The 16696-nt window shown below is 34.1% G+C and overlaps 1 protein-coding gene across 3 annotated transcripts in view; it reads left to right on the top strand.

Moving 5' to 3' along the window:
* The window catches only part of GRIA2 (glutamate ionotropic receptor AMPA type subunit 2), a 156042-nt gene that overhangs the window by 87671 nt on the left and 51675 nt on the right, over positions 1–16696 (top strand). For all 3 annotated transcript variants that reach the window (XM_007084210.3, XM_007084209.3, XM_007084208.3), the window contains exons 4-6: positions 6843–7039; positions 11377–11430; positions 16280–16441. In XM_007084210.3, coding sequence (XP_007084272.1) covers positions 6843–7039; positions 11377–11430; positions 16280–16441 — 413 coding nt within the window. The remainder of the gene's footprint in view (positions 1–6842; positions 7040–11376; positions 11431–16279; positions 16442–16696) is intronic.

The following is a 16696-nucleotide window of genomic DNA, read 5'->3' as shown; positions in this document are numbered from 1 at the left end:
TTGATTGTTGTGGCTGGGACTCCAGTACTCTGTTGAATAAAAGTGGTGAGTGGATAGCCTTGTCTTGTTCATGACCTAGGGGAAAGGCTCTCAGTTTCTCCCCATTAAGGATGATGCTGGCTGTGAGTTTTTCATAGATGGCCTTTATTATGTTGAGGTATGTTCCCTCTAAACCTACTTTGTTCAGGGTTTTTAATCATGAATGGATGTTATACTTTGTCAAGCGTGTTTTCCTCATCTATTGAAATGATCATATGGTCCTTAACCCTTTCTCTTATTTATGTGATGTATTATATTGATTGATTTATGAATATTGAGCCACTCTTGCAATTCAGGAATAAATCCCACTTAGTTGTGGTGAATGTTTTTTTTTTTTTTTTATGCATTGTTTAATTCAGGTTGCTAATATTTTATTGAGAATTTTTGTTTGTATGTTCAGCAGGAATATTGGCCTGTAGTTCTCTTTTTAGTGGTGTCATTATCTGGTTTTGGTATCAGGGTAGTTCTGGTCCCATAGAATGAATTTGGAAGTTTTTCTTCCCTTTCTATTTTTCAAATAGTTTGAGAAGATTAGGTACTAACTCTTTAAATGTTTGGTAGAATTCACCTGTGAGGCCATCTTCTCCTGGACTTTTGTTGTTTGGGAATTTTTTGATTACTGACTCAATTTCTTTGCTGGTTATCGGTCTGTTCAAATTTTCTATTTCTTCCTCTTTTAGTTTTGGTAGTTTATATGTTTCTAGGAATATATCCATTTCTTTTAGGTTGTCCAATTTGTTGGCATTCAGGTTTTTTCCAATTAAAAAAAAATTTTAATGTTTATTTATTTGTGACAGAGAGACAGAGTGTGAGTGGGGGAGGAGCAGAGAGAGAGGGAGACACAGAATCTGAAGCAGGCCTCAGGCTCTGAGTTGTCAGCACAGAGCCTGACGCGGGGCTCGAACTCATGAACCGCGAGATCGTGACCTGAGCTGAAGTCAGATGCTTACCGACTGAGCCACCCAGATGCCCCTGGTTTTTTTCCAATTTTTAATAATCTTTACTTTTCTAAGAGTTAGAATTAAGTAAACATACTGGTAAATTTTAATTTCTAAATATATTAATTGATGTTTTTTTGAGCAGCATAGGGCCCAAGCATGAAAATGGCTGTCGAACATTCTGCCCCAAATATGAACTGCATGAAAAAAAAAAAATTAAAATGTTCTGTGCTTTGCTTATTGCACTGCTGTTAACTAAGACGGCCACTTACACCATTCCTGCGTCCAACTTTCCATCAAAATACTGAGCAACATGTCCAAGAGTCCACATCCCAATTATTAATGAGGAAGAACATAGACGCATCCTAGCCTTCGTAGAGGTCATCTCTGACTATTTCAAGTTTGCCCACGAGAAGAGTGCTGAAATGTTCATTTGGCACTTGTGATGTTTTAGGACTGCTGGTGTCTTCTATTTATCCAGGCAGCAGCCTGCCACTCCTTGATGACCCAGTGCCCTTCCTAAAAGCTGCATATTATTTCTTCATAGACAGTCAGTAGATGGATCTTCAATGCAGTTTGAACTATACAGTAATGGGCTTACCTGTGGTAATACATTAAATATAGTTTCATCTTTGGATATGTTTGTATTAAATTTGAACCAAGACGTTAATCAAAATGTGTTTTTTTTTAATTTATTAGTTCAGTGTCAATAAGGTAAGAAGGTAACACATTCCTATACACAGTAAGTAAAACCAGAACTAATGCTTTATATCTTTAGGTCTTGATTTTGATTTTGAACCATACTATTTGTTCCCTGAAGGGAAGGCACTTTGATTCCAGTTCCAAGAAGAAATCATGCATAGAATAAAATTCTAAATTTCTTTTCAGATGTTCCTGAGAAAGTCAATGAGGGAAATGTATGTTAATCTAATCTGGCCTAGGCATGCTGCCATGATTTAGTTATCATAAATATTAATTTCTGTGCCTGAAAGATGAATAAGGCCAGTGAATTTTAAATGGAACAAAGAAAATGTTTTTAAGAAGAAAGAAATAGTCTGAATGAAATATACCTATTTGCAGTAATCATTTTTATTCTACCCACTAATGTGCAAAGTAAAACACTTAAACTTTCCCTGTCTTTAGGCTGATGGCTTTTCTATGATTCTGTCATAGTATTATTAACACTAGCTTAAGATGAAACTGTGAAGCACTGATAGTAATACTTTGGTAGAGTTTTAGGGAGATTGTCAGCTTACAAATAGGTTATACAACTATAACTAGTCTCATAACAATTAGGCAAAAGAAGTTATGTAATTTAACCAAACATAGTCTAGCCATTCTTTATTTTAGTCAAAAGTCTTGAGAATTTATAGAACTTAGAACTTAATTTTAGACCCTTGTAATATTCTTGAGATGCTTTAGAACAAATTTTCAATATATTTATTAACAGGAATATTAATTTTCTGGTTTTTTTCCTATTTGTAGATAAACAACTGTATATCTCAAGTTTTCTTTGTTCCGAGTAATTCAGAAATCAGTCTCTGCTATAATTCAAATATCCTGTTATGGTATAGATATTAGAGTAGAATAGCTTTAAATAAAACAATATTTATATAAAATTCCCACTGTCCATACAAGTTTATATTCTGATTAAGGGATAGAGGTATTTATAGATAGTTTTATGGTAGTTTGTGTGGAAGGGAAAAGTCATTAATTACCTTAAGTAATAGCTTTTCCCCTAATTAGAATATGGTATCAAGAGTCCAAGCACATGAATTTGTGTTAGGTTTGAAGAGATTCATTTCACCTCCATAGTTGTAACATGTATTTTCAGTGATTTTTAAATGTTAAATTGATCTGTTAATTTATGAGTAATCAGAATTAATGCAAAACTCTTAGTTGTCGGGAAGACACGGGTCAAGTTGAGAGATTGAGAGATCAGTTACTATTACTGAGTAAACAAATCTAAAAATCTCCTCAAATCATGAGTCAGACCATGTCATGGATTGTGAGTTACTTCTGGCTGTCGCTAGGAGATGGTTTAATATTATTCATTGTCTTATGATGACACTAAAATAATCAAATCTTATATTGCACCACTTGAGCTATTTAGCTTCCTAATGGATGTATGTTTCTAGGCTTCATAGGTTGCCAAATATTAATTCTGAGAGTTTTGAAGAAGATCCACACTAACTGTGAGTTACTTTAGACACATAGAATGAATGAGTTGAAAACTCAACAATTTCTTTAAATACATTCTTATTAATTTTATATGTTATCTCCGTATTCTTTGACATGATCTGCCAATACATGTTAGGTATAGATATATCACTTGAAACCCATTTACAAATTGTTATTTATATATTGAAAGATGGAACAGAATATCAAGCACTTGAAATTTCAGTATGTGGTAAATTTCATGGTTAAATAAAAACAAAATGAATAATTTATGTCTTAGAAGTAAGGAATCCCACTTGCAAGAGCTATGTGATAATATGTGGATAGCATATTGAACATCATCCATGCATATAACATTTTTAAGAGGTAACAAGGAAGAGTTAGTTACGTGAAGATTGGAATGTGGAAAAGTAGGACTGAGATAGTAGAAGAGGTTTAGAGAATTATCTTTTTTTTCCTACTCAGAAGACTGGATAGATTTAATAACTGTTTGCAAGCACTTTGAAATCTGTTGAATTGATCATGATTACCAGCTGTATCCTCTGTCTTCACTGATGATGAAAAACAGGAAGAGAGTTTGAATTATATCATGGAAAGAGTTAATGTATTTATGGTGAATGGAAATCATGGGTGACCCATGAAGTTTTTAAAGAAGTTTTGTCATTAATCAATTTTTTTTTACAAGGAATGTGGTCTTTTGTTTAAATTATCCCTTCAGAAATTCTTACATATCCTACGTTTTTTGGTACAAGACTAGACAGAGGAAACTTATTGTTGTTTTGCCAAAAATCTGAAATTCACTTTAAGTTCAATTTATGGCTCAATTTTCCAATTTGAAATAACAATAAATTATTTTCAATTTTCATAATGAAATATTTTAAATAAAAAATAGAGTGAATAAAAGAAGACACCCAAAGACTCTTTTTTTTTAATTTTTTTTTTTTTTTTGGAATTTTTTTTGTTTTGAAGGAGAGAGAGACAGAGTGTGAGCAGGGGAGGAGCAGAGAGAAAGGGAGACACAGAATCCAAAGCAGGCTCCAGGCGCTGAGCTGTCAGCACAGAGCCCAACGTGGGGCCTGAATTCACATACTGTGAGATCGTGATATAAGCTGAAGTCGGACGCTTAACCAACTGAGCCACCCAGGTGCCCCGACCCCAGGCACTCTTAACTCGGCTATGTTAATGACCAATATACAAGGAATCCTGTTTTATCTATATCCTTTTGCCCTTCACAATTATTTTGGAACCAATACCGGACATCATGTCATTTCATCTGTACATATTTCAGTTTGTATTTTGAAAGAATACTCTTGTTTTCAACATAACCACAATACCCTTGGCATATGCAGGCAGATTAACAGTAATTCATTAATATCATCATCTATTTTTCCCATAGGTTATTTGAATGAAAATAAAAATGATGTCCGTATCCCCCAATTGTTTAATATATCTCTTAAGTGATTTGTAACATAATGTAGAGTTTCAATTTGATGGTTGCCGACATTATGATATTTAGTGTATTACTCTGCTGTATATTCCTTATAGATTGCTGGGTAGATCTAGAAGCTTGATAAGACTCACGTTCACTTTTTTGGCAGGAATACTCCACAGATGGTTTGAGTATTCCTAGTTAGAGACATGTAACTTCTGTTCATCTCTTTTTGTGTGTTGTTAGCAACAGTTAATGATCGTAACCTTGATGCATTGATTCACTACGTGTTACAACATGGTCATAATTCTAAATCTATATACCTTCATCATTTATTAGCTGGAGTCTTTCCAAAAAGGAAAACCTGTCTTAATTAATTATTATCCTGAGTATAGTTCATATAGGAAGGGCAAAAAAAATGCATGTTTCTCTTCCTTTATTTACCAATTTCAGAATAATAAGTCAGCTCCTAGTATCCCTCAAAGACAACCAGATATTTAGATATATATTTAAATGTCACTGACTCAATTTCTTTGCTGGTCATCAGTCTGTTCAAGTTTTCCATTTCTTCCTGTTTCAGTTTTGGTAGTTTAGATGTTTGCATATCATTAAGAATTCATGGATTTAAAATATTTTATGTATTTAAAAGTCTTTTGCAGTTATTATTCTTATTGATACCCAAATTGCCTCATCTTTACTTAAAGTGATCTTTATTACATTGGCTCCTGAGTCCTTTGACACAATGCTGGTAGTTTGGGAGGGCTTCCTTGCATTTTGTATCACAAGGTGTTCTAGGCTAATCTTAGGTACGCTTAGCTGGTGTTTAGGCAGTGAGAGTTTTAATGATGTTTTCCAGGTACTATAGTTTTAACATTTAATATGTTTTTTTTAATTTATTTTTTATTTTTATAAAAACATTTTTATTTATTTATTTTTGAGAAACAGAGAAAGCAAAGGAGAGAGTGAGCACATGAGTGGGGGAGGGGCAGAGAGAGAGAGAGAGAGAGAGAGAGGATCTGAAGTGGGCTCCACACTGACAGCAGCAAGCCCGATGTGGGGCTGGAACTCACATATCACGAGATCATAACCTCAGCTGAAGTAGTCAGACGCTTAACCAGCAGAGCCACCCAGCTGCCCCTGTAGGTTTTAACATTTAGAGTACCTTTGTTTTTGCCATAGTAAATGGATTTAATTAAAGTTTAGTACATGAATAAAATTTATAGAGCACATTAGGTAAATCTCACATTTTATGGGTAAAAAGGAATCAGCATTCTTCTGAGAAAGATGCAGTTCTCTCTGGAATCGGGAAGATGATGTGATAAGCCCTGAATTCTTTTTGGAGCCCAGATTCTGTGTTGTTCATTAAACTATTAATAGAAATGATGCATTTAGGTTGGCCGTGAAGAGCTGGAGTGCTGTGGAAGACAAGTTTATGTACTGCTTTTCCAAGTGCTAAACTGCAGATTTAACTTTAGGCAAAAAATTCACAAATTGAGGTAATGTACAAACAATTAAAAATAAAAATAACATTTTCTCAGTCGTATGATGCAATAAGCAAAATTACTACTAAATATGAAACTGGTCTCATAGTTTGGGAAATTAAGTAAATGTAACAAGTCTGTGTTAGAAAACCAACTGCTACCATCTGGTTGATAGGTGAACATTTTAATCCCTATGGGATCAGTCCCAATAATAATAATAACAAAAAAAATGACATTAACAGAGGCTGAGGAGAAGAAACGGCTGATTGGGAGACATGACAGCCTCCTCGAGATTATTTGCTCCTGTGCTCACAGAGACTCATGTAGATTTGTCTCCCTGAAAGTGTTACGACCTCCTCAAGGATGTTAATTGGAAATGATAGAACGTCATACGTAACGGAACAGTCTTTTCCATTCTGTAAGAGAAAGAAATGTGTGCTCTGTCTTTGTATTTCACTTTAACCAAAGGTATCACAGACGTTACTCTTTAGTAACACCAGAAAAGAAGACAGCTGAGAGAGCTGAAAGAAGGGGAGACTATTTATCCCTCCAAACTCTTTCCATCAGAACAATAGCATGTAGATAAAAGAGTTTCTGATGCGAAGTGGAAATAAGTCAGTGTTGATAAAGATCGTAGCTGTAGCTTTTTAGAGGAGTCAACATCCCCTCCGTTGACGAAAATAGCAGCCTTAAAAATATATCCGCCGTCGATTTCACAACATAATTCTGAGTTATTTAAGTATCTTTATTGGTCATCATTTTTCTTTGCCTTCCTAGGCTTATCAACGCTGCAGGCAGTGCTGGACTCCGCTGCTGAGAAGAAATGGCAGGTGACTGCTATCAATGTGGGAAATATTAACAATGACAAGAAAGATGAGACGTACCGATCACTTTTTCAAGATCTGGAGTTAAAAAAGGAACGGCGTGTCATCCTGGACTGTGAACGGGATAAAGTAAACGACATTGTAGACCAGGTTGGCTATGCTCTGTTTTCTAATGGCACCAAATATAGAATGTGCGTGCAATGTCAGCATTTGCAATGAGTATTTGTGTGAGGTGCTTGAACAGCAGTTTTTACTTTATGGTTTATGTAGGATGCAGCAGGGATCATCAATTAAATTATCTCCGGCTTCAGTTAGCAATAGCAGATGGTCTTCAATAATGCTGACACATCATACTAATCATTAAATATGTTCGATATGTAATTCCTGACTCTTATGCTTTATACGATAAGCATTACCTTAAACTTTGATATTTTTAGTTGGAAAATTAAAATTTTACTTGTTGAACTTTTTAGGCATAAAGAAGTAGCCACATTAAGTGAAATTGAGGCTGGGTTCAAAGGGAAAAGTGAGTAGTTCATGAATTCTTTGGCAAAACATGGAGTACTTCAATCATTAGAGTGCAGTATGGAACATTAAGTCTATATTGTTGTCTGGATGGGTGCTTGTCTTCAGAAAAAGTGTGTATATGTTTCTCCAGGAATCATGTTTTTCCTCCTAGTAGGTAGATTTTATATCACCATAAAACTATTAATCTATGAAATTAAAATATGTAGGAGAGTCGTATTCAGTCTGTGTTTGCTGTTTGAGAAGTTTACCGTACATAAGGATGTTTTATCTGTGCTTATTACCACACCACCTTGATTCCATTTAAGATTTTTTGGGGGGATAGGACAGCCGTACAGTAATATCCTACTGATAAAAATAAAATCCACTGTATCACATAGATAAGGTAAGTGACCAGGGATGTTGCTGAAGCAGCGGAAGCAGCATCATAATTGACTAAGTTAAGGTTTGCTTCACTGGATATCTGCTTTTCCTAACTTGTAGGGGTATGTGTGTGTGTGTGTGTGTGTGTGTGTGTGTGTGTGTGTGTGTAGTAGCTTCTAGGGATAATATAGGATTGGAAGAAAAACATGCAGTTAAGCATGCATTTCTTGGCCCTTTCAGCCTTTGAGGAGACAATTAGATTCACTAATTTGTGTAACACAAAGCATTTTGAAAACATAAATGTTGACGAAGCCTTAATTGATATGTAATAACACAGGCCCTAAGACATACAAAATGGATCTCACATAAAATATTAAATAACTGGATAAAACTAACTTGTTATGAGAGAGGGCTAAATGTTATATGCCAGAGAGGTGAACATTTCAGTAGAAAAGTCTTGGTTCCTGTCTCAGGAGATGAAGTTAGGGTTGTTTTTAACCCGAAGGCCTCTTGTTCAAATGTGAACTTCAACAACTCATTTGAATTTCATAGGAGATTCTCATTAAAACTGAATTTTAATAATAGTCATTAGTCTTTTGTTTAAAGAATTTATGTATTCATGACTCATCATATTAAATGTTGGTGAAAGCTGTTTTGAAAATAATTATTTCTAAAACTAGAAGAGAGAAACTATAAGAGAAATTGGGAATACATAGAATGTAATGTTTTGAAACAAATATACGATGATTAAATACACATCTATGTGGACATCCGTTCAAAATGTACAGAGATTTTGCACATGCATGTTATTTGTATTTTCATAAGACGCTTTCGAATGTATTAAATGAGTGTGTACAGTGGTTGATTGCATCATTCAGCAAACATTTATTTCAGACATCCTCTGTGTCTAGAATGAGAGACGCAAAGAAGGAAGAAAGAGTGGTAACTTGGGGCACCTGGGTGGCTCAGTAGGCTAATAAGCATTCGACTGCAGCTCAGAACATGATCTCATAGTCCCTGGGATCAAGTCCCACATCAGGCTCTGTGCTGGCAGTGTGGAGCCTGCATGGGATTCTCTCTCTCTCCCTCTCTCTCTGTCCCTCCCCCACCACTCTCTCTCCCTTTCTCTCTCTCTCTTTCTCTCTCGAACTTAAAAAAAAAAGAAAGAGTGGTATTTGTACCCCATGAACTTATTATTTAGAGATGAAGACCAATTTTACTTGTCATATTAGAGTATTACAATTTATACAACAATGTGGTCGAAGAGCCTAGAAGAGAAAAACTATCTTAACAGTGGTAGGAGGATCAATGAAGGGTTCATGCACATACTGGCAGCATGTGTCTGGCTCGGGTTCCTTCATTTACTCATTCAATACATTTCCTTGATTTTCTAATGTTTGCCAGACAGGCACTGTGTAGATCCAAGAAAGTAATGTTAAGCAAAACAGTCAAAACCCTGTTAAGGTGAATATTTATGATATATTTACAGAAATTCATGCATAAGTATAATAATGGTATATCTGACAAATGAGGAGAACAGGATGTTATGAAAAACCCAACAAAAAATTTAGATTAGGAGATCATGGAAGGCCTTTGGGGAAAACAGTTTATCAAGCAAAAAGTGAGGTTGAAGTCCATTTCAAGAAAAGGAAACACTGTTTACTTATTCACTCTATTAATACTTATAGGAGAACAGAATTGCTGAAACTTTATTTCATAATAGCTTAAAGTTAGAAAGAATCCCTTTGTTGATTATGCGTGTTTTCTCATTTCAATAAAACCTCAGAGTTATTTATTTCTAGTTGTGGTTAGTTGGGAAAGAACTGGTCCATTAGAAACATTGAGAAATCAATATAAATTTGCTATTGTTAGTGCAATGCTAATGATTATTGTAAAGCAAAAATGTGAGTTAGTATGACCAGCACTAATTCCTATTTACGGGTAGAGTTAGTGAATTGTCGTATCTCCCCGCTTTCTCCCAGTGAACACTTAACTCAAGTAAGGGCTACTGGTAGCACCATTTATACAATGTTCTGTTGTTGTTGTAGTTCCCAGAAGAAAGACATGCATGAGTCAGAAAGTAGAATGAACAGTAAGCAGAATCAACAGATGTCAGTAGGGTATGCGAGGGACACAATCAACTCAATTCAAGTGATGCTAATTAATATATTTTTCATCCAGAAGGACATCTGTTCCTTCAATATAGAGGGTTCGTTTTCTTGAAAAAGGTGATTTAGTTTACCTAAAAATGGGTTAAAAATAATACAAGCCCTAACTCTCTTCCAACTAGCTATCACTTAACCTCAAAGGGATATTTGGTGGAATCCTTCTTAGGATTTTGCCCTTGTTCTTTAACTAAATGCATTGCTTTGGAGTACCAGACTTTGTCCAGGATAAGAGAAGGTCAGAGAAGTCTTCTCCCAGGAGGTAACATTGGGTTGAAATTCCTTGTGCTTGTAGCATTAATAAGACAAGTGATATGATAGTGGAAAGAGCTTTCCTAGCAGAGGAAACAGAATATATAAAGCCCTGAGGTGATGGAAAGAAGCCCTTTTCTGCACAAAATTACTGAAAAACAGGGCCGATGAGGCTCCAGTGTAAAGAGTGGTAAAAGCCTGGAGAAGCTTGCAAGATCATTGGACTTCTCAGCATAAATTAAGGATTTTGTCTCTTAACGCTGGAAGCAATGGGAAGCCACCAAAACAGTTTAATTAGGCAAATACGCTAATGATTTGAATGTTTGTCTATAGCCCAGGTATTTCATGCTTTCCATTGATGTAACACTTTTCTTAAAAATAAAAATTACGTTTTCATACCTAAGTGCTAGGACTACCACATGACCATTTTACCAAATTCAACTCTCTTTAGTTGATATACAGGTCAGTGAAAAGTCACATTGATTCAGTAATATCCCAAACTGACGTGAGCATTACCAAAATGACCACTTGTTCCATGATGTGTGTGTCTCACCATTGATTTTTGACTTAGATTTGTGGAGAAATATTAGCTTCTCTGATGCTTTGCTGCCTCGAGCTGGAAATAATAATGTTCATTGGAACTAGATTATAAGCATTTCAAGATTCTTAAGATGGGAATATTATTTTATAGATTCATATAAGAATTCTTTTATATACTTATTCATATTTTTTAAATGCATGTACTACTATAAATTTGCGTGTCAGTGTGTGAATATAAAATCTCAGATGTTGGTTTCAGCTGTTTAAGGGTGTAATGAAAAAATAGCTTTTGTAGGAAGAAAACTATGGCTTATTATGGATTCATACATGTTTTTAGTTTTATATTTCTTAAGATCTTGTGATCTTATTTCCACTATTGACAAAACTGAGGTAATTATGTCTGTTTAGTTATTGACTTCTTGAAAGAAGTGATGATAAAGCACTAAAATGTATTGTTACCTTTTTCTGAGAGAAATAGTCACTGTTGTGATAATTATATCTTGTCAAATATGACTCCTCATAGAATATCAAAAAACATAGTAGATAAAATTCTATTGTTTTTCTCATTTGGGCCATAACATCAATAATTTTACATTTATGTTATTTGCATTTATTAAATAATGGTTTCTTTATCTTTGTTAGGTTATTACCATTGGAAAACATGTTAAAGGTTACCATTATATCATTGCAAATCTGGTAGGTGAATTAATTGATATTTATTATTTTAATAGAGATGTTTATTAATTATAAAATAGTTGTGAATGATCAGCATTTATCAGTGGTATTTTTAAAAACATATTGTGATTCTATTAATCAATTAGAAATGATATTTTTCTGAATTTGTTATGTTTTGGATTTATTTCCTATTTTACATTTTCTAATCAATCTCCTATTATAAATTATGTAAGAAATTAGAGAACGATATTTGACAAGTTTATAAATTGTCTTAAAAAGCATATTTAGTTATGGAAAAGTTTCAAAAATACATAAAGCTTAATTATTCAAATTTCCTCTTGGTTTTCATTGTCATGGTGTTTTATACATTTTTCCTTTCGTTCATTCCTTTAAAGTTTTTAGTATATATAATATTTGAAATAAATGCCCATTTGTGAGAATTTCTCAGTGAAAAATTAAAGCTGGAAATGTCAAGAATATTAATACATTATATATTATTTATTTCTGATTATCTACTTACTATGTAAGCAACACAATGAAATTGAATTCCTATAGCTGATGACTTTTTCATTGGGATTTCTGTCAGATTATGATTATACTGAATATCCAAATGGTTAATTGTATCTCTCTCTTAAATATAATCAAAGCCCTTTAGAATTATCATTAGACATTTTTTTTTTCAAAATAGTTTTTAGATCAGCAGTAAAATGATCTTATGCCTTTATCACTGCAAAGGTTTATGTTCTTTAAAGAGGTATGATCTTCCTTGATGAGAATACCACCTTCCCCAACCTCTGAAAAATAGTGGGAAAAGGAGGGAAAAAATAAGAGCTTATTCTAAATAGCATAATAGGGCTTGGGAAAGTTTTCATATCTACGTAAGTGTAGATTCATTTCATGGCTTCTGGAATATCAGATTATTATACTAGAAGACATTATTGTTGGTAATCATGGAGAAAAAAAAAAAAACAAACACCTCACAACTGATAAATACTGTTTTCACTAAAAGGTAGCCGCAGTGATTTAAAATATTAAATCTCAAACTTACATGCTACTGCTAGAAGTTGGTTGTTCAGGTAAAAATTCTGTTTGCCCGTGAAATGGCTAACTACAATAAAATTCATCAGAACTTACCCATTTAATATGTTATTACAGATCCTAAATGACTTCCCACCTGAGCAGCGAGGGTTAAAATAGATACAACTCTGTATTCACTCTTTTCAGAACTACATTCTGTGCAGGGAACAGCCTGGACAGTTAGTCCCCTGTGTGAATTGTGCCATTTGATGAACAACACAGAGCCACATTGAAAGCCGTGATCTTTAAAAATGTCCAGATGGAGAAGATTATATTGGAACATTGAGAAATAATGACAGAAGGTGGCTCATCAATTTGAGAGTTGATATCTGATTCTATGAAAAAGGAAAGAAATGTACGAATGACCAAAGTAAAAAGATTTAAAAAAAAAAAAATCAAAAAACAAGTTCATGCTGCTGCCATGCTTCTAGGGAGAAAAGTGCCTAATACTTTATCTGAATTCAAATTGTGTTCCTCCTTTTCTGAATACTTGGTATCTTCACCATATGGAACTTCTAATGAATCAGTAAATTCAAAGAATCTGAGAAAAGCTGTGGTTTCTGAGAACTAGAAGACATTTGAAAATTCCACTGACATTTCAAATTGAAGAATGCCATTCAGAGTTGGAAGCGCTTTGGTCTTCCAAAATCTTGATTGGAAATGTCCCCTTTTTCCTCTCCAGTGTGTGTTGAGAGTTAAAGGTGGTGGTTACAAAAGATAGTAAAGCCCTTTAGATACCACTGTTGATTAATCTCCTCAGGAATTGGTAAATGCTTGATTAAGCTCCCAAACACAGGTTGTCATTAAGTTCTTGATACAGCACTTAAGAGGATGATTTGTGCATAATGTGACCAAGAAGTGGGCGTAAAGAGGTCTAGTTTTCATTTCCTCAATCCGTAGATATGGACAAAACGTGCTGCAACCAACCCATCCCTCCCAGACTATCTGCCTTACAGTGAAGCACATTCATCAGGGAGCCTCCCCCATGCACATAGAAATTCCAATAAAGTTTTTTTAGTGTCTTACTCTTAAATAGCCGAATAGAATTAGGCATTTGTGAAAAGTCTGGGCCATGAAGGATATAATATAAAACAAACAAATAAACGAATGAATGAATGAATGAATAAATAAATAAATAAATAAATAAAAGTAAAATAAACAAAAACAGGGCAGGCAGATAACACAAGACAAATGTTTAAAGTTATAATGGATATCTGCAGAGAAATAAAATATATTTTATCCAAAAAGAAGAGAAAGAGTGCATTATGAAAAAGAAAAAAAGAAAAAAAAAACCCTCAGAGAATAAGAAAGAGCTATGGGAAGCTAACTTTTTTTTTCCCTAAAGTAACAAGTAAAATTATGTGACTTTGAAGATAAGCTTAAGAAAAGTCTTTACGATTATGTAACAAAATGACAATACCGTATGAAATGCAGGGGAACCTGTAAAGGGACTTAGACATTTACTCTAAAAGTTGCAATGTGGTAATAATAGGCATTCTGGAAAGACACAGTAGTGAAAACGGGGTAAGAAATTGTCAAAGAACATTCAGAAACATTCCCAGTACTGGATGACACAAATGTGCCCCTTGACTACAGAAAGCAATGAAAGAAAAGAGACTTCCTTTCATATTTCAAAGAAGATGTCATCATGACATTTCAGGGAAAGATAGATCTTAAAGATTTTGGACAGGTGGGAGGTGGAGGCAGAGAGGGGTACAAAGGAGGTCAAATTTTTGTATTTATTACAAAAAATAATTAGGAATAATGACATTGTATTTTTCAATAGAAACAATAGAAGTCAGAGGAACAATGTCCTCAGATTATGAAAGTTTGAACTTAAAATTCTGTACTTAGCCAAAATACTAATCAAGTGTCAGAGCAAAATAAAGATATTTTGAGACATTCAGTGTCTCAAAAAACTTACCTCCAGTGTGTCTCAGGAAGCTATTGAGGGCTCTGAAAGAAGGGAATAAAACATGAAAGAATAGTAATCAAGGCAGCCAGATTCGGAACTAGTCAGAGACATGGTGAAGGGACACTCCAGGGTATTGTTGCAGAGAAGACGGAAAGAGGAGCCAGTTCAGATCACAGCGTTTAAGAAGTTCTCCTGTAAATTAAATATTCAGAAAAAAAAAAAAAAAGAGGGAGAAGCAGATTATTTGATATGTTTGAATATGTTATTTAGAAAAGGAAAGATTTACTTGTATAAACATGAAAAGTTCCCATGGAGCAACTGGAAAAAACTAAAGATAGGTATACAGAAAACTATAGTAAGTAGTGAAAACTGTAGTAGTGAAAAACTGAAGCAATTATTAATGTGAGAATGAAATACCTTTCATGAAGGAAAATGCAGCCTCAGCACATTATCTGGCTTTACTCTGAATAACAGAATTGCAAATATGAAAAGCATGAACGTGAAATGGATGAGGAGGTAAAAGTGAATGAATTGCATGCTCATCTGACATAAGCAAAAACTCAATAAAAAATATCTAAAATGGATAAATTAAGAAAGCATATGTGGGGACGCCTGGGTGGCTCAGTCGGTCAAGCCTCCGACTTTGGCTCAGGTCACGATCTCATGGTTTGTGGGCTCGAGCCCTGCGTCAGACTCTGTGCTGACAGCTCAGAGCCTGGAGCCTGCTTCAGATTTGGTCTCCCTCTCTTCCTGCCCCTCTTCGTGCTCTGTCTCTATCTCTCTCTCATAAAAAAAAAAAAAAAAAAAAAAAAAAAATTATAATTAAAGAAAAAAAAAAGAGAGCATATGTGTCATGCAGAAATATGGAGATAAATATATGAAAAACAAAAATTATTGGAATTGATTGTTTTGAAGCAGCTTAATTGAAACAGGGTTGGGCAGAGCAGAGAATCTGCAGCTTTTGTTATATATTTTTTTGCACTGTTTGCATTATTTTGATAAAAAGAAAAACAAAAGAATAAAAAAAACAAAAGAATAACAAAGTAATTATCCTTCTTTACACAAATATATTAAAATATACTTTCTTAATATCAATAACAAAGACAAGATTCTCCTATATTTTGGATTCAGGGATAATTTCAATCCTTATGCACAATAATAAGGAGTAAATGTATGAGGTGAAAAAGTTAATTGTGATTTAAAATTGTGATTTCACCTTGTGATTTCATCTTTGAGAGAATACTCTCAAATTGAGATAGAATTCATGACAGCACAAAATTTGAAATCAATGGAAATACCACATAATAATAGTTTTAGTAATGACTGAATTCATTCTAATAATGCAAGAGATTGATTTTTAAAATTTAATACATTTTATAAAAAATTAACTTACATACTTAATATGAAATTGTTTGACTGTTCTCAAATAATGACTAGTCATTTAGTACCCTCCATGCTTATTTTAAAGGTGTCTTATCACCTGAGAGAATGACCAATTTTAATAGGAATAACTTGCTCACAATGGTGTAGCTCCCAGAGAACTAGCTTTATGTTATTAAGTATCTGTAACCATGTGGTAGTGCTCTGTTGTAGAATCAATAAATAAAACCCGTCCTTATCCATGGAAGATTTCTCAATAAAATGGAGAACTTTTATGTGAGTACAGCCAATAAACATTCATTGATTAAGGACCTACTGTGATTACAAGATGATAGTAGGTATTGGTGCCGAGTACTGACTGATAGATGCATGAATCATTTCCTATGAGCTTTTGATCTTGTGTGCTCTTTGACATTTGTAAAACCTCAATATATAGGTTATTTTGTAAATGTTCTCTTTGATTCCTAATGGAAAGCCTGACATGTGTTCTGTGTCTAGGGCTTTACTGATGGAGACCTATTAAAAATTCAGTTTGGAGGGGCAAACGTTTCTGGATTTCAGATAGTGGACTATGATGATTCCCTGGTATCTAAATTTATAGAAAGATGGTCAACGCTGGAAGAAAAAGAATACCCTGGAGCACACACGACTACAATTAAGGTATGTATCTACCTACCGATATGTACATCTACCTCTGTGTCTATGTATTTATATATCTGTATCTGTATCTGTATCTGTATCTGTATCTGTCTATATCTAACTGCTAGCAAGTAGCCTGTTCTCTGCAACACCCTAGGAAGATAAAAATCTGTTTGTTCTAGTACTTATAAAAAATGCAATGCTTCATGCAACCAAACAGAGAATCTTTGAATTCTAAATGCAGTGCACTGTTCTGTTGGGAGCACTACCCAGATT

This window comes from Panthera tigris, chromosome B1, assembly GCF_018350195.1.
Source record: "Panthera tigris isolate Pti1 chromosome B1, P.tigris_Pti1_mat1.1, whole genome shotgun sequence".
Taxonomy (NCBI): Eukaryota; Metazoa; Chordata; class Mammalia; order Carnivora; family Felidae; genus Panthera; species Panthera tigris.
The sequence above is the reverse complement of the archived record's forward strand: the minus strand, read 5'-3'. Positions and strand labels throughout refer to the sequence as shown.